Source organism: Melanostigma gelatinosum (assembly GCF_949748355.1).
Source record: "Melanostigma gelatinosum genome assembly, chromosome: 12".
NCBI lineage: Eukaryota > Metazoa > Chordata > Actinopteri > Perciformes > Zoarcidae > Melanostigma > Melanostigma gelatinosum.
The window spans coordinates 620,731-646,092 of NC_136645.1; the positions used below are offsets into that span (position 1 = coordinate 620,731).

General features: G+C 37.6%; 1 protein-coding gene across 2 annotated transcripts in view; it reads right to left on the bottom strand.

Annotated features, from left to right (window-relative positions):
• Window positions 1–21,588, bottom strand: part of entpd6 (ectonucleoside triphosphate diphosphohydrolase 6) — a 32,358-nt gene extending 10,770 nt beyond the window's left edge. For both annotated transcript variants that reach the window (XM_079280516.1, XM_079280515.1), the window contains exons 1-5: window positions 21,494–21,588; window positions 16,542–16,866; window positions 10,241–10,317; window positions 9,845–9,988; window positions 7,164–7,239 (exon numbers count right to left, since the gene is read on the bottom strand). In XM_079280516.1, the coding sequence (XP_079136642.1) occupies window positions 7,164–7,239; window positions 9,845–9,988; window positions 10,241–10,317; window positions 16,542–16,818 (574 nt within the window). In that variant the 5' untranslated portion in view covers window positions 16,819–16,866; window positions 21,494–21,588. The remainder of the gene's footprint in view (window positions 1–7,163; window positions 7,240–9,844; window positions 9,989–10,240; window positions 10,318–16,541; window positions 16,867–21,493) is intronic.
• Between the last annotated feature and the right edge of the window lie 3,774 nt (window positions 21,589–25,362).

A 25,362-nucleotide genomic window follows, 5' to 3' on the forward strand; every position in this document is an offset into this window, starting at 1 on the left:
CACAGTCACATGGTGTCAACAACAACAAACACCTGATCTCACATCACAGCCTCAGACCTGAACACTGGAGAGCTCAGGACCACTGATGCATCATGGTAAATGGAGGCACACGGCTCCGCTGAGCTCATCTTTCTGGTTCAATATGGCAGCACTGAAGCACTGACTGCATCAATGGACTAGGTTTACCATCAACACTGACTGGAGTCATAGAAGGTGGAGAACTGTGTCCTTAACCCTCTCAACCACAAGTAGTTCTTCTTCTATGAATCTCTGTTGTTCTCTTCAAAATAAAAGCCCTGCTCCTCTACAGAAACAGACCCGTGATGACTAGAAGTAGAACTAGAACATGTCTTTAGAGGAGAACATCAATCAAGTTGAATTTCATTGATTATTCATTTCACAGAACTGAATGTAATGTTTATACCCAACATGTTGTGTCTACAAGTGTTACAAATGTTGGAAAAATAGAGGCTCGAAATAAATATTAAGCTGTTCATATGTTTCCATCCTCCACATCCACCGTCGGACAGATGAAAATGTGACGATAGCGACGGTGTTTACGGCTTCTTGCTGTGATAAATGGTGGAGTTGACGATTGTTTAAAGAAAACATGCTTTAATCTATTCCAGCCTGCAGTCACCAACAGAGACAAGAGAAGGGAGCTATGAAGAAAGCAATTATTCAAACAAAACAAGACGATAACACAACATGAAGATACTGTTTTGCATAAAGCTGAAAACATTATCCTGAATGTATCTTTCTGATGATTTATTTTATTTTACTGTTTAAATGTCATGCTTTACAATTTAACACATCAGCTGATCCGTATCAGTCATCAAAATATGTTTTTTAAAACATGCAAATTCCTCTGAATTCGTACCGTTCTCTCATTTAAAGCCACGTGTGATACCTTCAGGGAACAGCTGATCTATAAGCTCTTTGTTTTTACCCGTTTGCATCTCTGCTATCGTGTATATTAGTATTTTAAACATCAACTGATCATCTTTATTGTTTAGTTCTAGTTCCCTCAGGGTTAATAAAGTTAGATTTTATCTCCACTCTTTCCATGATTTGAGCTGTTTTAAATCCTGTGATGATAGAATAAAATGTAGGGTCTCTTTTAGAACCACAGAGGTTCCCTCTACGTCTCCCTGTGAAGTGCTGACAGTAGAACATAGAAGTGCTTCAGCTGCAGTAGATGCCGGTCGATGTTTGACTCCATTCTCGTATTAAAAGGTAAATCAGCAGTGTGGTTCGTCTCCTGCTTCATGTCATTTATAATCCTCCATGTTGGAGGTTTTCGTTGGGGAAATCAGAGCTCTGAGGAGGAGAATCATGAGAGCGGCTTCACAGATTAAAAAGAAATGAGGAGATGTTGAGACGCACAAAGTCTCTGTAATCTAATGAACTTATAAAGAGATGAGGATCATGTTCAGTATGAGACCTCGTGAAAGGTCAACCCTCTGAAGACCACGGACTACAACTACCACCTCACCACCGAGACGGACTACAACTACCACGAGACGGACTACAACTACCACCGAGACGGACTACAACTACCACCGAGACAGACTACAACTACCACCTCACCACCGAGACGGACTACAACTACCACCTCACCACAGAGAAGGACTACAACTACCGCCTCACCACCAAGAAGGACTACAACTACCGCCTCACCACCAAGGAGGACTACAAGTACCACCTCATAGGGCTGGGCGATAAATCGATTTAATCGATTAATTCGAATGTGTGCTTTAAGGCGATGTGTTTTATTGAAAATCGAGAAAATCGCCCCCACCCCTCCCCCCCGTTGGGTTCCCGTAGTAGAGTGCGCGCGCATTGTTTACAAACTAAAACAATGGCGGCCAGCAGCTTCACTGCCGCCGCCGCCGCCACCTCACAACAACAACCCAGCATTTTGGAGACATTCACCAACTGTACTCCGCATGAGAAGAAGAGTGCCCGGTGGAAAGCCATCACGGATGCAGTCGCGATGTATATCGCAAAAGATATGGTGCCCATATACACCGTGGAAAAGCCGGGGTTTATTCACCGTCTCAAAGCTTTGGACCCCAGGTACGTGCTACCAAGCCGTAAACATTTTTCTGACGTTGCCTTGCCTCGGCTGTACAATAGTACACGCCAAAGGATCTCTGCGGAGCTGGAGGGGATGTCATTCTACTCCGCAACAACTGACCTGTGGTCCAGCAGGTTGACCCAGACACCGATCCACTTGACTGGTGGAAGCGTCACCAACTTAACTTTCCAAGGCTAAGTACTTTAGCAAAGAAATACCTCTCTGTGCCAGCTACAAGTGCCCCCTCTGAGAGGCTTTTCAGTGTGTGGGGGGGGCATTGTTACATGCCACCGTGCATGCCTGAAGCCAGAGGTAGTAGACAGGCTTGTCTTCCTGGCAAAAAATATTTAGAAAAAACATGCACTACTGTTTAATACTGTTGGTTATGTTGTGAATGCACTTGATTTTGTTTACATGCACTTATTTACTGTGCAAAATATGTTATGTTGATGTTAGATCAGATGTTGCACTTTTGAAAATGTGAATGTTAAAGGGTCATATACATTTTATTTCATGCTGTGTTTGTATCAGTGTATTCAGTTAGAAAAGCTTACTGTAAAAAGTTACATTTGCACAGTTGTTTACAATGGAAGGCTACTATTTAATGCCATTTAATGTTATGTTTAATTAAATTTTATATTTAAATGATTCAGGCAAACAAAAGAGTGACCAAATACTTTTTGTATACTACAGGCACCTTTCTACAATGTTCAGGTTTTGTTTGCACTTTATTTTTATCAACCTACTTGGGAAAATCATCACAAAATAAAAGAAAAAATTGTTTTCAACAGCTTCTGTCATCTGCAAAAAAATTTGGGGGAAAAAAATCGATTTAAATCGTGAATCGGATTTTTTGTAAAAAAATCGGAGATTTTTTTTTTAGGCCATATCGCCCAGCCCTACCACCTCACCATCAACACGGACTACAACTACCACCTCACCACCAAGACGGACAACAACTACCGCCTCACCACCAAGACGGACAACAACTACCGCCTCACCACCAAGACGGACAACAACTACCGCCTCACCACCAAGACGGACAACAACTACCGCCTCACCACCAATACAGACTACAACTACCACCTCACCACCAAGGACTACAACTACCACCTCACCACCAAGACAGCCTACAACTACCACCTCACCACCAAGACGGACTACAACTACCACCTCACCACCAAGACGGACTACAACTACCGCCTCACCACCAAGGACTACAACTACCACCTCACCACCAAGATGGACTACAACTACCACCTCACCACCAAGACGGACGACAACTACCACCTCACCACAGAGAAGGACTACAACTACCACCTCACCACCAAGAAGGACTACAACTACCGCCTCACCACCAAGGACGACTACAAGTACCACCTCATCATCAACACGGACTACAACTACCGCCTCACCACCAAGACGGACAACAACTACCGCCTCACCACCAATACAGACTACAACTACCACCTCACCACCAAGGACTACAACTACCACCTCACCACCAAGACAGCCTACAACTACCACCTCACCACCAAGACGGACTACAACTACCGCCTCACCACCAAGGACTACAACTACCACCTCACCACCAAGATGGACTACAACTACCACCTCACCACCAAGACGGACGACAACTACCACCTCACCACCAAGACGGACTACAACTACCACCTCACCACCAAGACAGACTACAATTACCACCTCACCAACAAGGACTACAACTACCACCTCACCACCAAGACAGCCTACAACTACCACCTCACCACCAAGACAGACTACAACTACCACCTCACCACCAAGACGGACTACAACTACCGCCTCACCACCAAGGACTACAACTACCACCTCACCACCGAGACAGACTACAACTACCACCTCACCACCGAGACGGACTACAACTACCACCTCACCACAGAGAAGGACTACAACTACCACCTCACCACCAAGAAGGACTACAACTACCGCCTCACCACCAAGGAGGACTACAAGTACCACCTCACCATCAACACGGACTACAACTACCGCCTCACCACCAAGACGGACAACAACTACCGCCTCACCACCAATACAGACTACAACTACCACCTCACCACCAAGGACTACAACTACCACCTCACCACCAAGACAGCCTACAACTACCACCTCACCACCAAGACGGACTACAACTACCACCTCACCACCAAGACGGACTACAACTACCGCCTCACCACCAAGGACTACAACTACCACCTCACCACCAAGACGGACTACAACTACCACCTCACCACCAAGACGGACGACAACTACCACCTCACCACAGAGAAGGACTACAACTACCACCTCACCACCAAGAAGGACTACAACTACCGCCTCACCACCAAGGACGACTACAAGTACCACCTCATCATCAACACGGACTACAACTACCGCCTCACCACCAAGACGGACAACAACTACCGCCTCACCACCAATACAGACTACAACTACCACCTCACCACCAAGGACTACAACTACCACCTCACCACCAAGACAGCCTACAACTACCACCTCACCACCAAGACGGACTACAACTACCGCCTCACCACCAAGGACTACAACTACCACCTCACCACCAAGATGGACTACAACTACCACCTCACCACCAAGACGGACGACAACTACCACCTCACCACCAAGACGGACTACAGCTACCACCTCACCACCAAGACGGACTACAATTACCACCTCACCACCAAGGACTACAACTACCACCTCACCACCAAGACAGCCTACAACTACCACCTCACCACCAAGACAGACTACAACTACCACCTCACCACCAAGACGGACTACAACTACCGCCTCACCACCAAGGACTACAACTACCACCTCACCACCAAGATGGACTACAACTATCACCTCACCACCAAGACGGACGACAACTACCACCTCACCACCAAGACGGACTACAACTACCACCTCACCACCAAGACGGACTACAACTACCACCTCGCCACCGAGACGGACTACAACTACCACCTCACCACCAAGACGGACTAAAACTACCACCTGACCACCAAGACGGACTACAACTACCACCTCACCACCAAAACGGACTACCACCTCACCACTGAGACGGACTACAACTACCACCTCACCACTGAGACGGACTACAACTACCACCTCACCACCGAGAAGGACTACAACCCCACCAACAAGGACTACAACTACCACTGAGACGGACTACAACTACCACCTCACCACCAAGACAGACTACAACTACCACGATGTCTTCATCTTTTGTGTGGAATTGTCAAAATTAGTTCATAGATTCGTGACATTTGACCAAACTCTAGTGAGTTCATCTTAACGTTCACGAGTATGAAACCACAATGTCTCCGGTTTTTAATTTAAATTTCAACCTGATGCTGGGTAATGTTTCAGTCACTTCGGGTTACATTCAAGCTGCACTCACTGAATATTTACACTGGTTTAATGTTGACGATATAATCACGATACTTAAGTCACGATAGGATACTACCCCGATACTTAAGTCACGATAGGATACTACCCCGATACTTAAGTCACGATACGATACTATCACGATACTTACATCACGATACTTATATCACGATAGGATATTATCACGATACTTACGTCACGATAGGATATTATCACGATACTTACGTCACGAAAGGATATTATCACGATACTTACGTCACGATAGGATATTATCACGATACTTACGTCACGAAAGGATATTATCACGATACTTACGTCACGATAGGATATTATCACGATACTTACGTCACGAAAGGATATTATCACGATACTTACGTCACGATAGGATATTATCACGATACTTACGTCACGATAGGATATTATCACGATACTTACGTCACGAAAGGATATTATCACGATACTTACGTCACGATAGGATATTATCACGATACTTACGTCACGAAAGGATATTATCACGATACTTACGTCACGATAGGATATTATCACGATACTTACGTCACGAAAGGATATTATCACGATACTTACGTCACAATAGGATATTATCACGATACTTACGTCACGATAGGATATTATCACGATACTTACGTCACGATAGGATATTATCACGATACTTACGTCACGAAAGGATAGTATCACGATACTTACGTCACGATAGGATATTATCACGATACTTACGTCACGAAAGGATATTATCACAATACTTACGTCACGATATGGATATTATCACAATACTTACGTCACGAAAGGATATTATCACGATACTTACGTCACGAAAGGATATTATCACGATACTTACGTCACGAAAGGATATTATCACGATACTTACGTCACGAAAGGATATTATCACGATACTTACGTCACGAAAGGATATTATCACGATACTTACGTCACGAAAGGATATTATCACGATACTTACGTCACGATAGGATATTATCACGATACTTACATCACGAAAGGATATTATCACAATACTTAAGTCACGATATGATATTATCACGATCGGATATTATCACGACACTTACGTCACGATCGGATAGTACATGTGAACACATAACTTAACACATAACACATCATAACAAATTTGTGCTGAATGGAGCTTGAACGCATCATAATGTCACTCAGTGGAACCTCCATAAGGCTCTTCTTCATTATAACAGCTGTTGCTCAGTGTTTCTAACGTTACTCTGGTAAATAACGTTAATATGGTTAATAATGTTTCTATAGTTGCTCACGTTACTAGCTCTCCCCTGCCGATTTTGAATACAGATGTGTTGTTCACGTTTCATTCTCAGACCAGCGACGAGAAAGCATTCATGCTGATCTTCAGATCACATATTTTTACTGAATCTAGGCCGATGATGATTACGTATTTTCACACTGATCGTTAAACTTGAAGACAATCAGCAGGTCACATGACACTCTGCAATAAAAGATTGATGCTTGGCGTATCGTATTTTGTTGTATTGCAACGTAAAATTTCGCGATACTATGCTGCGAGATAAACAATGAGCAGGAACTCAGTATGAAGATTCGGCTGATCGTTCATAACCAAACTGTTATCACATAAATATACATCATAGCTGCTTTAGAGACTTCGTACCTTCATCGGTGCCGTCCATGATGGACACACTGTCGTTTCTGGACAGAAAGGGAGACTCAGCAAACAGCGCCCTCACCTGGACACAGAGGAAAGCACAGCCAGCTTAGCATGAACTGAAACATCTCTCTGTCCATCAGGTCCATGAGAACTTTAGGACTGAATATAACACGATGTGGACGGCTGCCATTTTACATTCATAGGGAAAGTATCACTCCCCTGTCTGCACATGGTTCAGTCCAATAACTGTGCTGATGTTAGGGACTCTCAAAGGAACAGCTCAACATTTTAGGAAATCCTCAACGTCCAGATCGATACCTCTCTCATGTCGGCACAGTAAATGCGAGGCTAAAGCCAGCAGCTCGTTAGCTTAGCTTAGCATAAAGGCTGGAAACAGAGGGAAACTGCTAGCCTGGCTACCAAAGCAGCTCCAGAAATATTTCAAAAACTTAAAAATAAACACACGGAGCACGTTTTATTAAAGTAACATAACTTTACTTATGTCCTGACCTTCTCATGCATGTCTGTACACCACGAACATTGTTTGATGAATTATTCATGTTTTTACATTCACACATTCAGACATTCACACATTCAGACATTCACACATTCAGACATTCACACATTCAGACATTCACATTCAGACATTCAGACATTCAGACATTCAGACATTCAGATATTCACACATTCACACATTCACACATTCACACATTCAGACATTCACACATTCACACATTCACACATTCAGACATTCACACATTCAGACATTCACACATTCAGACATTCACACATTCAGACATTCACACATTCACACATTCACACATTCAGACATTCAGACATTCAGATATTCACACATTCACACATTCACACATTCAGACATTCACACATTCACACATTCAGACATTCACACATTCAGAATAGATGTAAATAAACTGTAATGTAGTTTAATGTCGTACATGCTTCTGCTGTTTGTGTTGTTAAACAGCGAGTCAATCTTTTCACACCCTGAACTGTTCTATGATAATATGTGGAGTATACATTTGTACGTTTTTATAGACACTCGGGTCATTTTTCTTGTGTTTGGTGTCTTTTCTACTTTGTTAAACTGATCAAAGTTTGTGCAGAAACCACGTATGTTCGTTTAAAAGCTGCTAAATAAAGACGAACATGAACTGAATGAGCTCCAGAGGGTTCATCGTGTCATTACATTATAATTAACAACATTTTACATGTTCATTTTATGTATATCATGTATTTTTATTCAGAATCAAAAGTTTGAGTTTAATGCAAACTGTTTATCACAAAGTTTTGCACATTTCAGTAATAATTTTACTTATCTTTTCCAAACATTTTCCACATATTTTCATATATTTTTCAGACAATTTTCCGGTATTTTGTTGGTAATTTCCACACATTTTTCTGTTATATTTCCCCCATAATGACACATTTCTCTGAGTTAATGTGTCATTATGTTTGAACATAATCATATTCACAGTATATTGGTATCCCCGCTCTGTGTAATCAGCTCTGTGTTTGGCTGCTTCACCGCTCTGATAATGAGAGCAAAGCTTCAGATTAAATCACATTCTGGCTCTCGGCTGTAGTCCTGTTATTACTGATTACTTAAAAGCTTTAATAGACTTTTTATTTTTCGGACATGATCCTGATGATGACGAGGAGCCTCCTCCTCCTCCTCCTCCTCTTCATCATCAGCATTAGCTTCCAGTGAGGAAACAAGCCAAAAGCATCTCACAGAGCAGCTGATCTCAGTTTCATTTGATCTTGATATGAAGTGTCTGTGCGTTTGTGTGTCTCTATGTCTGTGTGTGACTGTGTGTGTGACTGTGTGTCTCTATGTCTGTGTGTTTGTGTGTCTCTATGTCTGTGTGTGACTGTGTGTGTGACTGTGTGTCTCTATGTCTGTGTGTTTGTGTGTCTCTATGTCTGTGTGTGACTGTGTGTGTGACTGTGTGTCTCTATGTCTGTGTGTGTGTGTGTCTCTATGTCTGTGTGTGAGACTGTGTGTGTGACTGTGTGTGTGTGTCTCTATGTCTGTGCGTTTGTGTGTCTCTATGTCTGTGTGTGTGTGTGTGTGTCTCTATGTCTGTGTGTTTGTGTGTCTCTATGTCTGTGTGTGACTGTGTGTGTGTGTCTCTGTGTGTGTGTCTGTGTGTGACTGTGACCGTGTGTGTGTGGTGTGAGAGTGTGTGACTGTGTGTGTGTGTGTGTGTGAGGGTGTGTGACTGTGTGTGTGTGTGTGTGTGTGTGTGAGAGAGTGTGTGACTGTGTGTGTGTGCATGTGAGTGTGTGTGTGACTGTGTGTGTGTGACTGTGTGTGACTGTGTGTGTGTGTGTGTGTGACTGTGTGTGTGTGTGTGTGTGACTGTGTGTGTGTGACTGTGTGTGTGTTTGTGTGTGTGTGTGTGTGTGTGTGTGAGAGTGTGTGACTGTGTGTGTGTGTGTGTGTGTGTGTGTGTGTGACTGTGTGTGTGTGACTGTGTGTGTGTCTGTGTGTGTGTGTGTGAGAGTGTGTGACTGTGTGTGTGTGTGTGTGACTGTGTGTGTGTCTGTGTGTGTGTGTGTGTGACTGTGTGTGTGTCTGTGTGTGTGTGTGTGTGTGTGAGAGTGTGTGACTGTGTGTGTGTGACTGTGTGTGTGTGACTGTGTGTGTGTCTGTGTCTCACTCTGTCCAGCAGGTGTTCAGCCTTCTCTCCAGGTAACAGACGGAGGCCGGCTGTGGCCTTCAGGACCAGAGGAGTCAGGGTCCAGCTGGAGGGGGGGACGGTGGACTGGGCCAGAACCAGAAGATCCATGATCCCTGCTGCACACTGGAGGAGACACGAGGAGGAGACACAGGAGGAGAGAGAAGGAGGATCTTTTATTATCTTATCAGTGTGTGTTTTTATGGGTTGGGTAAATTACTCTCACAAAGTAAAAGTACAACATTTTGTACTTTTGATGGTTTACTGACTTCTTCTGGGTTTGGAGGTTAAATGAAATCTTGTGGATCCTTGTAGACCAGCTGATCATCACTGATGGTGATCACAGATCTATAAATGTTAAATATGTGTTGAACAAACCTTCTCTGGGTCGTCAGCGTACGCAGACAGGCCAGGTGTGATGGCCCTGAACGTCTCAAGGGCCAGTGTAGGAGCTTCTACAGGAGAACAAACAAAAAGACTCTTAAACATAAACACGAAACATAAACATGAAACACTGACATTAAACATTAACATTAAACATTAACATTAAACATTAACATTAAACACTGACATTAAACACTGACATTAAACATTAACATTAAACACTAACATTAAACACTGACATTAAACATTAACATTAAACATTAACATTAAACACTGACATTAAACACTGACATTAAACACTAACATTAAACATTAACATTAAACACTGACATTAAACATTAACATTAAACATTAACATTAAACACTGACATTAAACATTAACATTAAACACTAACATTAAACACTGACATTAAACACTGACATTAAAAACACTGACATTAAACATTAACATTAAACACTGACATTAAACACTGACATTAAACACTAACATTAAACACTAACATTAAACATTAACATTAAACACTAACATTAAACACTAACATTAAACATTAACATTAAACACTGACATGAAACACTAACATTAAACATTAACATTAAACACTAACATTAAACATTAACATTAAACATTAACATTAAACATTAACATTAAACACTAACATTAAACATTAACATTAAACATTAACATTAAACACTGACATTAAACACTGTCATTAAACATTAACATAAAACATTAACATTAAACACTGACATTAAACATTAACATTAAACACTAACATTAAACATTAACATTAAACACTGACATTAAACATTAACATTAAACACTGACATGAAACACTAACATTAAACACTAACATTAAACATTAACATTAAACACTGACATGAAACACTGACATTAAAGACTGACATTAAACACTGACATTAAACACTAACATTAAACACTAACATTAAACATTAACATTAAACACTGACATTAAACACTGACATGAAACACTGACATGAAACACTAACATTAAACACTAACATTAAACACTAACATTAAACACTGACATTAAACACTGACATTAAACATTGACATTAAACACTGACATTAAACATTAACATTAAACACTGGCATTAAACATTAACATTAAACACTAACATTAAAAATTAACATTAAACACTAACATTAAACATTAACATTAAACATTAACATTAAACATTGACATTAAACATTAACATAAAACATTAACATTAAACACTGACATTAAACACTGACATTAAACACTAACATTAAACACTGACATTAAACACTGACATTAAACACTGACATTAAACACTAACATTAAACATTAACATTAAACACTGACATTAAACATTAACATTAAACATTAACATTAAACACTGGCATTAAACATTAACATTAAACACTAACATTAAACATTAACATTAAACATTAACATTAAACACTAACATTAAACATTAACATTAAACATTGGCATTAAACACTGACATTAAACATTAACATAAAACATTAACATTAAACACTGACATTAAACACTGACATTAAACACTGACATTAAACACTGACATTAAACATTAACATTAAACATTAACATTAAACACTAACATTAAACACTGACATTAAACACTGACATTAAACACTGACATTAAACACTGACATTAAACATTAACATTAAACACTAACATTAAACACTGACATTAAACACTAACATTAAACATTAACATTAAACACTGACATTAAACATTAACATTAAACATTAACATTAAACATTAACATTAAACACTGACATTAAACACTAACATTAAACACTGACATGAAACACTAACATTAAACACTGACATTAAACACTAACATTAAACATTAACATTAAACACTGACATTAAACATTAACATTAAACATTAACATTAAACACTGGCATTAAACATTAACATTAAACACTAACATTAAACATTAACATTAAACATTAACATTAAACACTAACATTAAACATTAACATTAAACATTGACATTAAACACTGACATTAAACATTAACATAAAACATTAACATTAAACATTAACATTAAACATTAACATTAAACACTAACATTAAACACTGACATTAAACACTAACATTAAACATTAACATTAAACACTGACATTAAACATTAACATTAAACATTAACATTAAACATTAACATTAAACACTGACATTAAACATTAACATTAAACACTAACATTAAACATTAACATTAAACATTAACATTGAACACTGACATTAAACACTGACATTAAACATTAACATTAAACATTAAACACTAACATTAAACATTAACATTAAACATTAACATTAAACACTAACATTAAACACTGACATTAAACACTAACAGTAAACATTAACATTAAACACTGACATTAAACATTAACATTAAACACTGACATTAAACACTAACATTAAACATTAAACATTAACATTGAACACTGACATTAAACACTGACATTAAACATTAACATTAAACATTAAACACTAACATTAAACACTAACATTAAACATTAACATTAAACACTGACATTAAACACTAACATTAAACACTGACATTAAACATTAACATTAAACATTAACATTAAACACTAACATTAAACACTGACATTAAACATTGACATTAAACACTGACATTAAACACTGACATTAAACATTAACATTAAACACTGACATTAAACACTAACATTAAACACTAACATTAAACACTAACATTAAACACTGACATTAAACACTAACATTAAACATTAACATTAAACACTGACATTAAACATTGACATTAAACATTAACATTAAACATTAACATTAAACACTGACATTAAACATTAACATTGAACATTAAACATTAACATTAAACACTGACATTAAACATTGACATTAAACATTAACATTGAACATTAAACATTAACATTAAACACTGACATTAAACATTAACATTAAACATTAACATTGAACATTAAACATTAACATTAAACACTGACATTAAACATTGACATTAAACATTAACATTGAACATTAAACACTAACATTAAACATTAACATTAAACATTAACATTGAACATTAAACATTAACATTAAACACTGACATTAAACATTAACATTAAACATTAACATTGAACATTAAACACTAACATTAAACATTAACATTAAACATTAACATTGAACATTAAACACTGACATTAAACATTGACATTAAACATTAACATTAAACATTAAACATTAACATTAAACACTGACATTAAACATTAACATTAAACATTAACATTGAACATTAAACATTAACATTAAACATTGAACATTAAACATTAACATTAAACACTGACATTAAACATTAACATTAAACATTAACATTGAACATTAAACATTAACATTAAACACTGACATTAAACATTAACATTGAACATTAAACACTAACATTAAACACTGACATTAAACATTAACATTAACATTGAACATTAACATTGAACATTAAACACTAACATTAGCTTCTGCATTGAGAGATAATGGTGATGAAAGAAAGGCAATAAGAGTTTTACATCACAGTTAAATCGGACTGACCCTGGAGCTGTGCCTACATTTGAACTGTCGTTAATCTCTTAATGTCTGCATAACTAACAGGTTAGCTCTGGTTAGCTCTGATGCTAACAAAGGAGCCAAAACAGCACTCAGCCTGTGTGATTTAGCTTAGCGGCTAAATGCGATAACGAAGGCATTTGGATGAAGCTCTGCAGGAAACTTTCTCGAAGCCTAATAAAGCTAAACCCTCTAAAACACAGTGATGAGTCTGTCCCTGTGGAGCGGGACGTCCCGGCTCAGAGCTGCTGCTGTCCGCTCACATCTGCTAATTAATGCTGTAAATACAGTGAGCAACGCTTTAAAGACGGTGTCATCTGGAGGGGTCCATGTAGAATCAAATACAGACATCTAACCTCCAAATATCACATCTTGATACGTGAACAACTTCAGCACTGAAGACAACTACACATCCCACAAAGCATCGCTGCACATTCCTGACTGTATTCTGAAGCTGCGTTCACACCAAACACTCTGCACAGACGCCGTGAGGCTGGAGAGATGACGGGGATCCCTCCTCCATCACATACTGTCTCTACCACAGCTGCTGTTAGACTGTGAGTGAATGTATGATGAGCTCAATCATATGGTGCAGACAGTAACATGCTGCTGTATTCACAACATGCACAGGAACAGACCTTTGAATGGATCTGATGTTGAATCACAACAGCCACATTAAAATATGAATTAATTGAGGAATTAAAGATTCATTAATGTTCCTCATCAATGATCGTCTACATGCTGACAGATATTAACGGCTATTAACGGATAATAAATGCTATTAACAGATATTAACTGCTATTAACAGATATTAACGGCTATTAACGATATTAACTGCTATTAACTGATATTAACAGATATTAACGATATTAACGGATATTAACAGTAGGGTTTCCAATACCGGTGCTAAAACGATACTTTTAAAACGATACCGGTGCCTAAACGGTGCCTGAACCGATACTTTTTTCTTCAAATTGAACAATATATTAACTGTTAAAGTATACTATCAATATAAATAAATACAAAACACTTGGCTTCAAACTACAGCTTCAAACTTTTTAACTTGAACAATATGTTAACTGTTAACAGTTTACAGTGTACTTAGATAAATAAAAATAAATACAAAACACACACGCTCTGTACACACACTACAGCTTCAAACTTCAGCAATTATTTTGCAGCAATATGAGCACATTTGCCTGACTTATTTTATTTTATTTTACCAGTTGGTGGCGCTAATGCGCCAATTCATCGTTTGCCAACCGCCACTACACCTCAAAGAAGAAGAAGAAGAAGGTTTGCCGTGCCTGTGTTGTTGTGCTTATGACGGCAGCGCTAAGGACCCGGATGTCGATGGAGGAAGTCAGTAGCCTGCCGGCCGTTTGACAGATCTCGTTCTTTGTGTTTCATAAATCATGGCCGAAGCTTCGTCAGAATGACGGAGCGGTTTGTTTCTAAGCGCGCACGGCTCGTCCGGTTGTAATAATACTGAGTGAGGAGCGGAGGACCGAGGCTGCCAGGACGGAGTCATCAGAGTCGTGTAAGAAAAGTATTTCAATCGGCTCAGGCACCGAAAGGAAGCGCCGAAATCTGCGTTGCGTTTCGGTCCGGTAGATACCGGACGTATAGGAACCGGTGCCATGTTAGTGCCGGTTTTCAGTACCCAACCCTAATTAACAGATTATTAACAGATATTAAGGGCTATTAACGGCTATTAACAGATATTAACGGATATCAACGGATATCAACGGATATCAACAGATATTAATAGATATTAACGGATATCAACGGATATTAACAGATATTAATAGATATTAACGGATATCAACGGATATTAACGATATTAATAGATATTAACGGATATCAACGGATATTAACGGATATTAACAGATATTAACGGATATCAACGGATATTAACGGATATTAACAGATATTAATAGATATTAACGGATATCAACAGATATTAACGGATATTAACAGATATTAATAGATATTAACGGATATCAACGGATATTAACGGATATTAACAGATATTAACGGATATCAACGGATATTAACGGATATTAACAGATATTAATAGATATTAACGGATATCAACGGATATTAACAGATATTAACAGATATTAATAGATATTAACGGATATCAACGGATATTAACAGATATTAATAGATATTAACGGATATCAACGGATATTAACAGATATTAACAGATATTAACAGATATTAATAGATATTAACGGATATCAACGGATATTAACAGATATTAATAGATATTAACGGATATCAACAGATATCAACGGATATTAACAGATATTAACGGATATTAACAGATATTAACAGATATTAACGGATATTAACAGATATTAATAGATATTAACGGATATCAACGGATATTAACAGATATTAACAGATATTAATAGATATTAACGGATATCAACGGATATTAACAGATATTAATAGATATTAACGGATATCAACAGATATCAACGGATATTAACAGATATCAACGGATATTAACAGATATCAACGGATATTAACAGATATTAACGGATATTAACAGATATTAACGGATATTAATAGATATTAACGGATATTAACATGTGAATGAAGGCATTAAGTTCTATTTACTGCAACGGAACGTTTACATCTTCTGCTCCTTTACCAATTCATCCTCTCTCTCTCTCCTCCCCCCTCCTCCTGTACCATTGAGCTCTATCTTGAACTTGAAGATGTGGATTCTGGTCCCAGTGCTCCCAGCGTCGAACATGATGCCGTACTGGTAGCTCCGCCCGGTAGAGGCGGTCCTATCGTCTGTGAGCCGGTCCGATACGGTCTGGTCCCGAGGAGGAGGTCCATGTAGTCCACCTAGTCCATGGTGGTCTCTGGTGTTTGTGGTGCTGTAGTGATGCTTCACAAACATCAGGTAGACCAGAAGGAAGCCCACGAAGAGGAACACTCCGGCCATCTTTGTTCTCTTCATCACGATTCATTCTGTGAGGAGCTACAAGAACCGAGTCCTCCTGAGAGTCTGAGTGTCAAAGAACACACGTCACATCAATGTAAGATTCTGTGAAACAAAAAGAACCATTACACTCACCATGATCAATACAAGACCTTTGGTTCTGCTGTAAAGAACCATTACACTCACCATGATCAATACAAGACCTTTGGTTCTGCTCTAAAGAACCATTACACTCACCATGATCAATACAAGACCTTTGGTTCTGCTGTAAAGAACCATTACACTCACCATGATCAATACAAGACCTTTGGTTCTGCTGTAAAGAACCATTACACTCACCATGATCAATACAAGACCTTTGGTTCTGCTGTAAAGAACCATTACACTCACCATGATCAATACAAGACCTTTGGTTCTGCTCTAAAGAACCATTACACTCACCATGATCAATACAAGACCTTTGGTTCTGCTGTAAAGAACCATTACACTCACCATGATCAATACAAGACCTTTGGTTCTGCTGTAAAGAACCATTACACTCACCATGATCAATACAAGACCTTTGGTTCTGCTGTAAAGAACCATTACACTCACCATGATCAATACAAGACCTTTGGTTCTGCTGTAAAGAACCATTACACTCACCATGATCAATACAAGACCTTTGGTTCTGCTGTAAAGAACCATTACAATATAATCTGTGAGCTGTCTTCTACTGATTAGCTGAAGCGTTTGAGGTTTGTGAATGTTTGACTAACTGACAGAGATCTGAATGGAGTTTGGTTTACATTTACAAGCAGTCAGTGCCTCCACATCAACCACAGGATATGTGTTGTCCCGATGGAATAACATCCATTCAAATATCATGACACAATTTCATTCAATCGACCGTAGATGCCTAGAAGACATTATACAACATCTGAAGTCATCCTCCTGCTGCTTGGATATTCTACCAACACACTTTTTCAAAAATATTTCAAACTGCATGACCACTGATCTTTTACAAATTGTAAACACATCCCTTCTCTCGGGTGTCTTCCCACAAGCCCTAAAAACTGCAGTTATTAAACCGCTCCTAAAGAAGGTTAGTTTAGACTCCGCAACGATGAAAAATTATAGGCCAATATCAAACCTCCCATTTTTAAGTAAAATAATTGAAAAAGCGGTTTTCCAACAGATGACCAACTTCTTGACCGTAAATAACTGCTTTGATGTTTTCCAGTCAGGCTTTCGACAGCACCACAGCACTCAAACTGCTCTTGTTAAGGTTTTCAACGACATCCACTTAAACATAGACAATGGCAGAAGTTCAGTCTTAGTGTTACTGGATCTCAGTGCTGCATTCGACACGGTCGACCATGCCATACTCCTAGAAAGACTAAAAATCTGGGTGGGACTCTCTGGCACAGCACTTAACTGGTTTGAATCCTACTTGAAGGACCGAGAATACTTTGTGTCTGTAGCTGATTACACATCAGAGCTGACTAAAATGACATGTGGTGTTCCCCAAGGTTCAATACTGGGGCCTCTTCTGTTCAACATCTACATGCTTCCACTAGCTCAGATTATGGAAAACAACAAAGTGTGTTATCATAATTATGCAGACGACACACAAATCTACATAACTATGTCACCAGGGGACTATAATCCCATACAAGGGCTGGGTAACTGCATTGAATAAACCAACAACTGGATGTGCCAGAATGTTCTTCAATTAAACAAAGATAAAACAGAAGTAATTGTTTTTGGTACCAAGGACGAACAATTGAAAATCACCGCTCAGCTTCAGTCACTGATGTTAAAACCCACAAACCAAGCCAGAAATCTAGGTGTAGTTATGGATTCAGACCTCAACCTGAACAGCCATATCAAGACAATTACAAAATCAGCCTCCTATCACCTGAAGAATATATCATGGATTAGAGGACTTATGTCTCAACAGGATTTGGAAAAACTTGTCCACGCATTTATCTTCAGCAGACTGGACTACTGTAACGGTGTGTTTACAGGTCTCTGTAAAAAATCCGTCAGAAAGCTGCAGCTGATTCAGAACGCTGCAGCTCGAGTCCTCACTAAGACCAGGAGGGTGGATCACATCACTCCAGTTCTGAGGTCTTTGCACTGGCTTCCTGTCCAACAAAGAATTGACTTTAAAATCCTGCTGTTGGTTTACAAAGCACTGAATGGTTTAGGGCCAAAATACATCTCTGATCTGCTGCTACCTTATGAACCATCCCGACCCCTCAGGTCGTCTGGGACCGGTCTACTTCCTGTTCCCAGAGTCAGAACTAAACATGGAGAAGCAGCGTTCAGTTTTTCTGCTCCACATATCTGGAACAAAGTCCCAGAAAGCTGCAGGTCTGCTGAGACCCTCAGCTCATTTAAATCAAGATTGAAGACTTTTCTGTTTGCTGCTGCCTTTAATAGAACCACATTCAATTCATATATTAATCAATTTCCTGCATTTATGCATTTCACTACTGTATTTTATTTCTTACACTGTTTTTTAATGTTTTAATGAATGTTCTTAATTATTTTTAAATCTCCTTTTCTTTTGCCTTATGTTTTGATGCTTTTAATGGTTTTATGTGAAGCACTTTGAATTACCTTGTTGTTGAAATGTGCTGTACAAATAAACTTGCCTTGCCTTACATTGAGCTCAGTTGATCTGGTAAGCAATAAACAAGTGGATCAATAATAAGCTCTGCTCAGTGTTTATGATCTACTGCAGGGGTGCCCAATACGTCGATCGCAAAGGAAGTGCGGGTAGATCGCATGACATTCAAAAGCAATGAGATGCTAGCCTCTTGTGACCGAGCGTCCTGGGTTCGTGTATGAGGGGCACTTATAAGACGGTAATAAGGGAGGACTTTTTTTCACAATGTCATTTTCGAAGTGCGTTTGTCTGATCTGCCAATCTACCATCGCTAGTGTGCAAATTGATGTCAATCACCACGGACGGTGCGCCCGCAATGGTTGGCCGCTCGAATGCATTTATTGCCAAGTGCAGGGAGGACGATGTTTTCCCCGACTTCCTTAATTACCACTGCATAATACACCAACAAGCATTCAAATGCTAAACATGAAAGAGATTATGGATGTGGCAACGAAGATTGCCTGTTCTATTCGAGCGAGAGCTCTTCAAAGACGGCTGTTCCGTGCACATCTGGAGACGGCTGACTGCGACCACTCTGAGTTCTTGCTACACACTGATGTGAGATGGCTTAGCAGGGGGAAGTTCCTGCAGAGATTCTGAGAGCTCTGTCCGGAGATAAAGGAGTTTCTCCTTGTTGTTGAACATGCAGAATACAGCCAAATGACGATCAGTGGCTGCTAGACTTGCCATTTTTAACCGATCTGACCAACATGTTGAATGAGCTTAATTTAGAGCTGCAAGGAAAAGACAAAACCGTGGTCAACATGATCAGCTCAGTTCATGCTTTCAAACGGAAAATGCAACATCAGTCCTCAAAGCTGCAGCACCATGATTTGGGGAACTTCCAAAACCTGCTTTACTCGAGCCAGTTGCTACACTTATGTGCTGCACATTTCAGGAAGATATTGAGGTTGATTCACTCGCATCAAAAATGTCAACGCTGTTTCACCTGAACTCGTCTGGAGTGGAGGATGAGATGTTGACACTACAGGCTCATGGACAGTTTGTGAACTTACTCACAGAGGAAAAGTACCCAAACATGAGGACATGTGATACCTTCTTGACTGCATTAGTCGGCTCTACTTATTTATGTGAGTCAGCCTTTGAGTCCAGACTATGCAACTCTGGCCAATGCCATTCAGTGTAAGTCATCAGAGTAAGGTCATGACCAAAAATGTACAGAATGGTATTGTGCCATAAGGGTTCATGCAGTTACGCAAGGTACGCCAACATATATTGTAAATATAAAGTATACTCAGTGTATATATATATATAAATAGATATTTAGCATGTTTAATGTAGGTAGATCATTTTGACTTGGTAATTTTAAAAGTAGCTCGCAAGCCGAAAAAGTGTGGGCACCGCTGCTCTACTGGTATATATTTCCATTGACACCCACTGATTAGTGTCAAGTTCTACGTCTATAAGCAAAGCAACATTAAAATGGTGGAGTCTGAATGGAGTCAGATAATAATCATAATAAGATAAGATAATAATAAGATAAGATATCACAATATTCATAATAACATAAGTTAATAATCATAATAATCATAAGATATCATCATATTCATAATTACATAAGTTAATAATTATAATAATCATAATAATATATGATAATATTCATAATAACATAAATTAATAATTATAATAATCATAATACGATATCATAATATTCATAATAACATAAGTTAATAATTATAATAATCATAATAAGATATCATAATAACATAAGTTAATAATTATAATAATAAGCTGCTGTGTTTACTGAGGAGCGGCTACTGCAAACCGGAAACTCACGTTGTCGCAAACGTCCATTAAATGTTGTACAATATGTTTAAAAGAACGTCTTTGTTTTTACAGCAGATGTTTAGCTAACGTTAGATGCTAACAGTTAGCTGGGACCTGTTGAAACCGGTAGTTAGCATGTTAGCATTAAAGCGATAACTAGCATCATGCTAACAGCTCTCCCGCCAGTGAAATATAAGCTTTTTCTTTCCAACGGAACAAACAGTAAAACGTGTTAATCATTGAACGTACCGAGCCGGTAACCGGCAGCAGCTGCTCCGTTAAATAAACCGTTGAATCACTTGTGCCTTCATTCGGTCTCTACCGAAGTCTACTGTCAACAAAACGGCGCGGCGTGATGACGTCACATTCAACGGACCTGACAACGTGGCTGCAAAAAAACCCTTTTGTTTTAAAAGACATGATACATTTATATTATGTTAAATTACATTACATTATATTATATTATATTATACAGAGAGACAATGCAATTATTGTCTCTCTCCTCTCTCTCCTCTGTCTTCCTCCTCTCTCTCTCTCTCGCTCTCTCTCTCTCTCTCTCGCTCTCTCTCTCTCCTCCTGTGATGGAGGTTAATGGTTCATAATCTTCCTCATCACAGAATAACAGCTGAGTGAATCTAATCTCAGATTTACATACAAATGACATTTAGAGACAATTGCATCAATTTGAGACGATAATCACGAAATAAAGACAGTAAAAATATTAATATAAAATGTTTTAATATTTCACATTTAATTTAGTTTAGTTTTGAATTAAAGCAGCAAAAAGGATTCTGCTAAATGATATAAACACACATATAGTATAAATATATATATATATGTACATATATATGCAGAAGTGATGTAAACATGCAGAGCTGAGCAGCAGGTCATGTGACCGACGTATCTGGGTCATGTGATGAATGAATGAATGAATTTTATTTATATAGCGCTTTTCACAGACAGTACTATCACAAAGTGCTTAACAGAGCAGACATTTAAAAGCATAAAAAACACAATGTGACCCTAGGGTCAATAAATTATCTACACAGAGTGAATAAGAAATGTTAAAGAATAAAATAAAAATAAAATAAAAATAAAATAAAAATGTAAAACACATTTTAAGAGCAGGTCTAGGACATGAGTTTTTACACAAACGCCAGCCTAAACAGGTGGGTTTTGATCTGGCTTTTAAAAGTATCCACAGTATCTGCGAGGCGCAGAGTTGCAGGCAGAGCATTCCAGAGCCTCGGGGCCACTGCCTCAAAGGCTCGGTCACCACGGGGCCACTGCCTCAAAGGCTCGGTCACCACGGCTCTTACATCGTGTGCGTGGGACAGAAGACCTCGAGCGTTTGACCTGAGAGTGCGGGCGGGTGAATAGGGGTGAAGTAGATCAGCTACATAAGCCGGAGCCTGACCGTGAAGTGCTCTGTAAGTGATGGTGAGAATGTTGAAGTGTATCCGAGATGCTTGTGTCCTTAATGTCACGTTATTTATTATCATGTGTCCTTAATGTCATGTTATTTATTATCATGTGTCCTTAATGTCACGTTATTTATTATCATGTGTCCTTAATGTCATGTTATTTATTATCATGTGTCCTTAATGTCACGTTATTTATTATCATGTGTCCTTAATGTCATGTTATTTATTATCATGTGTCCTTAATGTCATGTTATTTATTATCTTGTGTCCTTAATGTCACGTTATTTATTATCTTGTGTCCTTAATGTCACGTTATTTATTATCATGTGTCCTTAATGTCATGTTATTTATTATCATGTGTCCTTAATGTCATGTTATTTATTATCTTGTGTCCTTAATGTCACGTTATTTATTATCTTGTGTCCTTAATGTCACGTTATTTATTATCATGTGTCCTTAATGTCACGTTATTTATTATCATGTGTCCTTAATGTCACGTTATTTATTATGATGTGTCCTTAATGTCATGTTATTTATTATCATGTGTCCTTAATGTCACGTTATTTATTATCATGTGTCCTTAATGTCATGTTATTTATTATCATGTGTCCTTAATGTCATGTTATTTATTATCTTGTGTCCTTAATGTCACGTTATTTATTATCTTGTGTCCTTAATGTCACGTTATTTATTATCATGTGTCCTTAATGTCATGTTATTTATTATCATGTGTCCTTAATGTCATGTTATTTATTATCTTGTGTCCTTAATGTCACGTTATTTATTATCTTGTGTCCTTAATGTCACGTTATTTATTATCTTGTGTCCTTAATGTCACGTTATTTATTATCATGTGTCCTTAATGTCACGTTATTTATTATCATGTGTCCTTAATGTCACGTTATTTATTATCATGTGTCCTTAATGTCACGTTATTTATTATCTTGTGTCCTTAATGTCACGTTATTTATTATCATGTGTCCTTAATGTCATGTTATTTATTATCATGTGTCCTTAATGTCACGTTATTTATTATCATGTGTCCTTAATGTCATGTTATTTATTATCATGTGTCCTTAATGTCACGTTATTTATTATCATGTGTCCTTAATGTCATGTTATTTATTATCATGTGTCCTTAATGTCATGTTATTTATTATCTTGTGTCCTTAATGTCACGTTATTTATTATCTTGTGTCCTTAATGTCACGTTATTTATTATCATGTGTCCTTAATGTCATGTTATTTATTATCATGTGTCCTTAATGTCATGTTATTTATTATCTTGTGTCCTTAATGTCACGTTATTTATTATCTTGTGTCCTTAATGTCACGTTATTTATTATCATGTGTCCTTAATGTCACGTTATTTATTATCATGTGTCCTTAATGTCACGTTATTTATTATGATGTGTCCTTAATGTCATGTTATTTATTATCATGTGTCCTTAATGTCACGTTATTTATTATCATGTGTCCTTAATGTCATGTTATTTATTATCATGTGTCCTTAATGTCATGTTATTTATTATCTTGTGTCCTTAATGTCACGTTATTTATTATCTTGTGTCCTTAATGTCACGTTATTTATTATCATGTGTCCTTAATGTCATGTTATTTATTATCATGTGTCCTTAATGTCATGTTATTTATTATCTTGTGTCCTTAATGTCACGTTATTTATTATCTTGTGTCCTTAATGTCACGTTATTTATTATCTTGTGTCCTTAATGTCACGTTATTTATTATCATGTGTCCTTAATGTCACGTTATTTATTATCATGTGTCCTTAATGTCACGTTATTTATTATCATGTGTCCTTAATGTCACGTTATTTATTATCTTGTGTCCTTAATGTCACGTTATTTATTATCATGTGTCCTTAATGTCACGTTATTTATTATGATGTGTCCTTAATGTCACGTTATTTATTATCATGTGTCCTTAATGTCACGTTATTTATTATCATGTGTCCTTAATGTCACGTTATTTATTATCATGTGTCCTTAATGTCACGTTATTTATTATGATGTGTCCTTAATGTCACGTTATTTATTATCATGTGTCCTTAACGTCACGTTATTTATTATGATGTGTCCTTAATGTCATGTTATTTATTATCATGTGTCCTTAATGTCACGTTATTTATTATCTTGTGTCCTTAATGTCACGTTATTTATTATCATGTGTCCTTAATGTCACGTTATTTATTATCATGTGTCCTTAATGTCACATTATTTATTATCATGTGTCCTTAATGTCACGTTATTTATTATCATGTGTCCTTAATGTCACATTATTTATTATGATGTGTCCTTAATGTCACGTTATTTATTATCATGTGTCCTTAATGTCACGTTATTTATTATCATGTGTCCTTAATGCCACATTATTTATTATTATGTGTCCTTAATGTCACGTTATTTATTATCATGTGTCCTTAATGTCACATTATTTATTATCATGTGTCCTTAATGTCACGTTATTTATTATTATGTGTCCTTAATGTCACATTATTTATTATCATGTGTCCTTAATGTCACGTTATTTATTATTATGTGTCCTTAATGTCACATTATTTATTATCATGTGTCCTTAATGTCACGTTATTTATTATTATGTGTCCTTAATGTCACATTATTTATTATCATGTGTCCTTAATGTCATGTTATTTATTATTATGTGTCCTTAATG